At 42.9% G+C, this 9,015-nt stretch overlaps 1 protein-coding gene across 1 annotated transcript; it reads left to right on the top strand.

Moving 5' to 3' along the window:
• Positions 1 to 1,338: 1,338 nt before the first annotated feature.
• Positions 1,339 to 3,692, top strand: LOC133017480 (uncharacterized). Its single transcript, XM_061083595.1, has 4 exons — positions 1,339 to 1,552; positions 1,637 to 1,930; positions 2,851 to 2,894; positions 3,494 to 3,692. The coding sequence occupies exons 1-4, from the start codon at positions 1,396 to 1,398 to the stop codon at positions 3,665 to 3,667; spliced, it is 669 nt and encodes a 222-aa protein (XP_060939578.1). The 5' UTR covers positions 1,339 to 1,395; the 3' UTR covers positions 3,668 to 3,692.
• The last annotated feature ends 5,323 nt before the right edge of the window (positions 3,693 to 9,015 follow it).

The raw sequence follows: 9,015 nt of genomic DNA, 5'->3' as shown, positions 1-9,015 counted from the left end.
GAAACTTTACTATTTATCGACAAAGCTTGATAATACAACAGGGCTCGGTGACAGAAGGAGAACCAAGAGTTATGCTTCCTGTTACAGGTCAGTGTCTGTCTGCACGTACACTGAACATTTTCCGTCTGAGAATTGAGCTGTTGAAAGTCTACCACTTTCTCTTCCACAAGTTTTGTTTAAGTTCCTGTAACTGTTGTGTGATGGACTTGTTTATCACCTTTTTGCAGAAGTGTGATTAACGTTCACATCACTCCCCACATTCATGAGGTTCCACTGAAGGCACGTAGTCAAAGGTCCATACTGTGACTCAAACCACATCTACACTTACGAGCTCGTCATGAAACTAAACTTCTCTCTTTAATTTTCTACTGAATAACATTTTTAATGAATCAGATGAATCTATGTTGCTAGAACCGATATGTTACAAATCAATAACTAATAATAACATCACAGCAGGAACATTATTTATTAAGCGCCAATAGTTTTGCAACGATTACAAGCTTTTTATTTAGCTCATAATAATAATTCTGCCCCTAAATGAGAATGAATATATTTCAGAAGATACGTAGTATCTCACCATGTTAAAGAACGTGAACGAAAATTCTTGCATTCAACCAAATCAACATCAACATTCAATGGAAATCAGTTTAGTAAGTTTGAAGTCCTGCTGACAGGCAAGGCAGGGCACTTTTATTTACAATTGAAAAACCAGAATAAAAAGAGTAGATTAAAAGAGGTGAAAGGAATAAAAAGTGTAAATCTGTATGAAAACGTAGAAATAAGTTCAAAGAGAGGAACGATACAAATAAAATAGATGTGTTGACACTAGAATGTCAATTTACCTCCGCCGAGGTCCAGAAGTTCTTAAATTCAGTCAAGCTGCACTAAAGTGATCAGAAGTCTCAGTCCCCCTCAATATGCCTGATTTCATTCTCTGGGAAATCATGGAAAATATAAAAAACAGCCTCGTCTCACAAAATAAATCCTGAATCTTCCTGAAATGTAACTTTCTTGGTCCATGTCCCATCCTTCCACCAAGTCTTGTGGAAATCCAGTTTCTAAGTAAACCTGCTGATCATTAAACCAACCAACCAACCAACAGACAGGGGCAAACACAACCTGCTGGGCCGAGGTGGTTTTGTATCATGAGTCTCTGTTTAATGAGTAGAAGTAAAAATGGACAAAAACTACAGTTTAAATAACAGTCTCTTCTTTCTAATAAAGTGATGCTGTGTTGTTTCTACAGGCGCCGATACTGGGACTCCTGTATTTGTGCAGAAGGGGAAGGATCTGCTTCTACACGTCACGGCTGCTGTTAAATTAGTTAAACGGAGTGAATTTAAATGGAGATTTAATGATTTAAGCATAATAAGATTGTTTGATGATAATGTAACAATGATAACTGACCCCTATAAAGGAAGGGTCGAGATTTTTCTCCAAAATCATTCTTTGCTTTTGAAGAATGTGCGACAAGCCGACAGTGGACGTTACACTGCAGTCATTACAGGGGAAGTTGACGATTATGTGGGTAAATACAGCGTCACAGTTCAAGGTAGGTTTCTTCAGATTTTAAATATGGACACACAGCAGCTGCCCAACTTCTAAACCCATTAATGCCTGTGTCCCTCCCCCTCAGATCCAGTGTCTCCGGTTAATGGGACAGTGGACTTACTCTCCAATAGCTCCGACTCCTGTAACTTCACAGTGACCTGCAGCACACAGGACTCCCATCACATCAACAGCACTTTTAGATGTGACACCAACACCTGCAGCCAGGAGGAGGGAGGAGAGAGGTCAAAGGTCACGACCTCTGGCACCTCCCTCCGTGTCTACCTCTCCAAAGGCTTCTCAGTTATCTGTATCCATAGCAACCAGGTCAGCTCGGAAAGGCACATAACAATGATTCGGGACTTTTGTATCTTAAATCCTGGTAAGTGACCGACAACACAAGCAGCTGATAACTTTGTTTTATAGAAGGTTGTGTTCCAACTTAAGTTCATTTTGAAATATTAAATCTTTCTCAACATTTAAAGACTAGATAAAGACTTTCTCTTTCAATTGGTTTAAAATGCTGCTGCTTGGATTATAACTGGCTCAAGACAACATGATCATATGACTCACATTCTGGCTCTTCATTTCTGCATTGGTTTTATTATTTTATTATTGACTTTATACAACCAGGTTTCTATGTATCATTCTGGGAGGCATCTTGATTCAGCTCATATTGGTTTTCTGGTAGTTTTCAGAGCCTGATTGGTGGTTTAGGTCGTTGTGCTTTTGCCGGACACGCCCCCAAACACCTGAATGACCAGTTGACATTAGACTTTCTACAACAAATTCTCAACTTTACTCTATTTAAGTTTACTTTTACTTTTATCTCTGTTTTAATTATTGTTTAATTAATTTGCAACCCTTCCTAACTTTGGTAAGAAAAGTGTTATACATATGAAGCTTATTATATTTAAATTATATTTTTATGGTAATAGTGCAGAGTTGTCAGTTGAATTTAGAACATGTAATTGTTTTTATAGTAATATTTTTACGTGTTAAAGTGAATAAGTTCTGAAAATAACTAATATCAGTTTTCCTGTTTTCCATTACAGCCCCTGTACCACCGAGCCCTTTCATTACCATCATTGTAACTGTCTCTGTCATTGTGGTTTTGGTGATAATTGCCATAGCAGCTTTTTTTCGATATCGGAAAAAACGAAAACGTATGTCAGAGTAAAAATTAAAACACACAAACACCAAAATTATTGTGTGCAGTGATGTAAATGTAATTCAGTAGAAAACAGTCTAAATTAATTTGTGATTTAAAGTTAATGAACATTCTTTGTCACCTTCTTGCAGATGAAACGGAGGAAATGAAAAACACAGTGTACGAATCTGTGCAGGTAAAGTTACGTCATCTTTTCTAACATCTGTTTTCCAAGAACGAGATTTTATGGTTTTGAGCAAAGGAAATGGGCAAAAAACAAATAGATATATAAATAAAATAAAAGCCACAGCTGTTTTTCATCTATTAGCTAAACACAGCGTTCATTCTACATTCTCCCGACAGGGGGTGTAGTTACTGTACCTGACCTTTGACCCTTTGTTGATCGTGGTCCTGTTGCTTGCTCCTGCAGCACTACTCTGTCTCGCTGCTCGTGCTGCTTGCTTGTGCTCGAAAAAACACTTTGCTGCGGATCAAGCCATGAATTTCCAGCTGCACCTTGGTCCATTTATCCAAACATCCCTCTGAGGTCTGTAGCCTGTGTGTCTGAGCTGTGCTTGTGAGCTGACTCTTGTCAATGTGTGTCTCCAAATAAACTGCCAACGGCCTAAATCAGATCACTGCAACAGAAGAGTCATCTAGATTCTTAGTGAGATTACTTTACTAATTGCCACAACACTGAAAATAGTGATGTATAATCTGTGATTTAGAAAAAAGGAAACTTCGGAGCCACCACCTCGGTAGCAAAAAAAGTTTTATTTGACTTTATCTCTCCAGGTCCAAAGGGTGAACCCACTTCCAGATGAGAATCCAACCGATGATGCTGCAGCTCCTTCTCCGTCCTCCATCTACAGCTTGATCGAAGTTGGGTCCATTAAATCCACTGAGGCCGTAGACACGACTCAGCCTGAGAGCCTGTATGCTCAGGTGGAGAAGTCGGCCCTGACCTGAAGAAAATCTGAAATTGTCTTCAACATTCTGCCTTTTGGACAATTTCCAATATTATTGTTGCTGTGAGTCATGTTATGATGGGGGTGATGGGGGGAGGTGGGGTTGCTCGGAGAAGCAGTAGAGGCAATCGTCGTAGAGGGTCTGCTGGAGGTGGGGGGGTTGGAGTTGAACCTATTGAAGAACGTGTTCAGCTCGTTCGCACGTTGTTCATTCCCAGCTGCTCCCCCACCTCTCCTCTGGAAGCCGGTGTTCTCCTTCTTCCCACTCCAGACGTCCCTGGTGTTATTGTCTTCCAGTTTGTGCTCCAGTTTTCTTTTGAAGTTGTCCTTGCTCTCACTGATGCTGCGCTTGAGCTCCCTTTGTACACGTTTGAGTTCTGCTCTGTCCCGTGATCTAAAGGCCCTCTTCTTCTCGTTCAGAAGGGCCTTCAGGTCGCTTGTTACCCACAGCTTGTTATTTGGGTAACAGCGAACCTCTTTAGTGGGGATGGTGTTGTCTATGCAGAACCCAATGTACTCAGAGACACAGTCAGTCAGGCCATCAATGTCCTCACCATGTGGCTCATACAGAGCATCCCAGTCTGTGGCCTCCAGCGCTCCAAGCAGTGTTTCCATGGCCTCAGGAGACCATTTCCTCACTCTCCTCACTGTGACTGGGTGCTGCTGAACCACAGGCTTGTATGATGGTGAGAGCAGGACAAGGTTGTGGTCTGACCTGTGTTGGGATTTCAAACTTTTAACTATAGGTTGTGTCTGACAGAATTCTAAACAAATAAAGATAGAAGCATTTCAAATTATATTTGTACTCTTAACATAAAAGATATGAGTAGTTTGAGCTGGATATTAGGCATTGGTACAAATGATTAAATTATAACCTTTTCCTTCCTAGGGTTTAATCTACAAATTAAGAATGAATCTTTTACTTTTGATATTAAAGCATAATTCCCTTGGATTCATTCAACATCATATAGAGTTCCAGGAGCTGTCTGATAAGGCCTGGAGGTCAGACAGAGTGACGTTGTTGACTTATTGTTGTATGTTGCTTTGGTTTCGAGGATCCGAATGTTTACAGTCAGGATTGTTTCGCTATAGCAGAAAACATAATAATCTTTTCTCCAATTGATAATATTCTTTGGCCGTCATGGCATCTGCTGGGTGAAGGCCTTTCTTGAAGTAAACAGGTTGCCTAGCAACTATCAGAGTAGTAGGAACGTCATTGGGAGTGTCTTCCTGTCTACTTCCGTATTCCAAAAGCCAGGAGGATGGATTACGCCTGCGCACTTCCGAGGAGGAGGAACGAAGATCTACTGCTATAAAATAGACAGGCGCCGGATGTTCATGGCGCTCTGACACAACTAGTGTACTGGAAACCCATTGCTTTGCTGTAACCTGTTCATTGTTTTCTAAATAAATACTTTGATTGAGCAAACTGAGTTCGGCTCATCTTCTCATAAAGAATAAACCAACACGCTTTAACACCTGCCCAGTGGTGGCAGGGCAGTGGAGCTGTATGCATCCTTAACATTTGCATACAGCAGGTCCAAAGTCTTATTTTCACAGGTGGCACATTTGACAAACTGGAAGAAGTTTGGGAGTGTGGATGAGAGGGAAGCATGAGTAAAGTCACCTGTGATGATGATGAAGGACCCGGCTGTAACGATCTGTTCAGTCTGTGTCTGTTTTGATTTCACTTCCTGTTTTATTTTGGTGTCTGGGTTCTTGTGTCTCATGTCTACCTTTACTTCCTGTTGGTTTCCCCACACACCTGTACCTTGTTGTCATTAAGCACTCCCTATTTATACCCTGTGTTTCCCCTCACCCTCTGCCAGATTGTCATTGTCTCCTGTGTGCGTACATGCTCTCCAGTGATTTCTTCCGTGTTTGGACTACCTGGTTTTTGGACTCTGCCTGGATTTATGACATTCGATTTCTGCCTGTTCCCTGTATGGACTTGTTGCTTTGGACTATTTAAGTAAAGTTTTATTTAATACTTTATTTTGCTGCCTCTCGTGCTTTCTTTGCTACTGAGTCTCTGCCTAGTTGAGGATTGTTACACCGGGGTGTTGTGTCTGTAATCCTGCAGTCACAGTGTGGATGACGTCACACGCTGCTTCTGCGTTCCCAGAAGGAGGAATGTAAACAGTGATGGCGAAAACACTGGTAAACTCCCTCGGCAAATAATATGGATGAAGTCCGACGGCGACGAGCTCAATGTCCGGGCTGCAGACCCGCTGTTTAACGTAGACGTGCCCGGGGTGACACCACCTGTTGTTCACGAGCACGGTGAGGCCCCCTCCTTTCTTCTTGCCGGTCGCGGTGGTGTCTCTGTCGCCTCGGACCGTCTGGAAGCCCGGGAATGGTGACGTTGGAGTCCGGTGTCTGCTCGTGCAGCCACGTTTCCGTGAAACACACAATACTGGACTCCCTGTACTCCCTCTGTGTCCTGATGAGCGCTTCCAGTTCGTCCACTGCAGGGATGAAGGGCTTAAACTTCCTCTTCTCTATCCTCCGTTTAAGCCCTGCTCTGCAGCCCCACCGTCTCCTCTTTAGCTCCTCCGGGATGGTGAGTCTCTTTCCGGCCAAGAGGGTGGTGTGCCTCAGGGCCATCAGCTGGTCGCGGGTGTAAACAAAGCCGGTGTTGTGCAATAGGAGTAGACTTGACGTTGGCTAATTATTAATAATCATGAAATATGATTATTAAAATAATAAAAATTATTTATTAAAAATAATTAAAAATTATAATGCTATCACTTAACAATAGTAAAATAGTTAATCAGAAATGATAAGGTTATCCATTAAGAATAGTTAAATAATTAATGAAAACAATAAAATTATCAATAAAGAATTATACACTCTGTAATTATTACTTATCGTAGCGGGGCACCACCCTGGTTACAGGGACCAACGAGTCAAACTATAAATATCAGTCTCATATGATAAATGTTAAATTAATAATCTCAATAGTTAATATTAATGATTATTTATTAAACAATGAAGGGTTTTCGAGTTCGAGCTCAGGCAATCATAATCCAGCTGTATACACACACATATGCACAAATAATCACAGACTACAGATACTTTAATTACAAAAGCATTTATTTAAAAGGGAAAATAACGTTAATGTTATTTAAAGATTCATGATTTTAACAAAACTCCAATATTTCAAAGATAACCACAGCAGCAGCACTTTACCACAATTCAGATCATACACGTAAAACCTAACCTGTATGTCTGTCTGTCTCTGTGTGTGTGTGTCTGTGTCAAAGTGTCTCTCTTTGTGTGTGTGTGTCTATGTGTGTGTGTGAGAGAGAGAGAGAGAGAGAGAGAGAGAGAGAGAGAGAGAGAGAGAGAGAGAGAGAGAGAGAGAGAGAGAGAGAGAGAGAGAGAGAGAGAGAGAGAGAGAGAGAGAGAGAGAGAGAGAGAGAGAGAGAGAGAGAGAGAACTCAGTCACGTGGTGGCCAACAATGATTCAAGGAATCACTAGGCCTAAAAAACTCTCAAAATGGTGGTGACTACAAAAAAAAATGGCGGAGCCGCTTTGGAAGTTAGAGCCAGAATGGGAGGAGAGAGAGAGGAGGCGTGGCAATAATAGACTCTCAAAATGGTGGTTTAACTCACGTTAATCAAAATGGAGCCTATGTTAATGACCATGTGGCTGGAGCTCACAATGGCAGTTGCCACATGAATTACACAAAGGAATTTTCAGACAAGAGAATTCTTTCTCTGCTTTGGGCCGAATGGCTTCCAGATGTGTTCCGGCCCTCTAAGTATAGATTTAACTATGATCGGAACGTGTGTGTAAGCAGGTTTAGGAGAATAGAGAGAGAGAGAAAACAACATGCAAGGAAAGAGCCGAGGAGCTCTTAAAGGTCCCCTCGTATGCCCATTTTACCACAGTTGATATGGTTCCTTGGGGTCTTAATGAAATGTCTGTAACATTTTTTGGTCAAAATACCACAAGGATCATTTAAAACAACAGCCTTTTTACCCTGTCTAAAACAGCCCTCTTCAGATTGACCTCTTTTGAGTCCCCCCCCCCCCCTCTCACCGCCCGGCCCCCCCTGTCAATCACACACACACACACACATCCACTTTCACGTCTTAAATCTCTCCTTAGCATATGTAAGGTTGTTAAAATAATTTTAAGTCACTGTCCTGCACATATTTCTGTATTTGTTTGTTGTGTTTCTTCATTGAAGCTACAATTTTAAAACTACTACACCCTCTGATAAGGATGTACATTTATTTAAATACATGCATTAGATATGTGTGTATACAGTATATAATTGTATCTGAGCGCTCACACACACACACACACACACACACACACACACAGACACACGCACACACAGACACACGCACACACACAGATAGACACAGACACACCCACGCAAAGGGATGTGGGGGCTAGTCTTGGAAGCTAACACTTCTGCAACTTCTGCAGCGAAATGCACTTAAAACCCCGGGTATGAGTCTATTTTAAAGCGAGCGACGGAGGCGGAAACGAGCTGCTGGTGACCGGCACCGGTTCGTGCAGCTCGGGCTGCGTGGAGCAAATCTGTAAGAGCCACAAAAGTTATAATGTGCAGCTCTCTGCCCCCCTCCTCCTCCTCCGCTTCGCCACCCGGGCGCTGAGCGAGCCCACAGGCACCGGTACAATGCAACCGGAGACCGGGGGGGGGGTTCCTTGAACACGTTCCAATGCTAGTTTCTAACAAAGACAGACACACACAGAAGCTACGAGTCGGGTTAGCCTCCGAGTGCATTGTTTTCTATGTAAACGTGCTGCATGCCGGGGACGCCACAAACATACACACACACAAGCTAGACTCCGAGAGCTAACAGCGGCACCTCCAAGGAGCCCTCACCGGGACATCCCGGACCCGACAGCGGCGGTGCATGGAGGTGCCGGTGCCGCAGCTAACGCTAGGCTAGCGTTAGCATCGCTAGCGTTAGCGTCGCTAACAGCAAGCTGTTTTGTATTCATACATGCTGCTTCCACCGGGGCAAAACACACACACAGAAGCCAGCGTTAGCTGCTGCTGCTAACAACAACAAAGTCACATCCAGTTGAGGCAGCATAACCACAGCATCAACACAGTGAAGCAGCTCCGAGCTCCTACCTGGAAAAAACACCAACAGCTCACTCTCCCGACTCCGGGCTCTCGCCTCCCGGGCTCCAGGCTACGGGCTATGGGCTACGCGGTGGCTCTCGGTGGTCGAATTCGTTTCATGCTGCTAGATAGCTTATCCAAGTGTTTACAAGGCTTGCAAGAATGCAATCGCGGCGCAAACCGATGGACGGTCAATAAAGTGGGTGGTTCTTAAATCTATGTGAGTGTTGGTGGG

This window comes from Limanda limanda, chromosome 13 (assembly GCF_963576545.1).
Source record: "Limanda limanda chromosome 13, fLimLim1.1, whole genome shotgun sequence".
Taxonomy (NCBI): Eukaryota; Metazoa; Chordata; class Actinopteri; order Pleuronectiformes; family Pleuronectidae; genus Limanda; species Limanda limanda.
The sequence above is the reverse complement of the archived record's forward strand: the minus strand, read 5'-3'. Positions and strand labels throughout refer to the sequence as shown.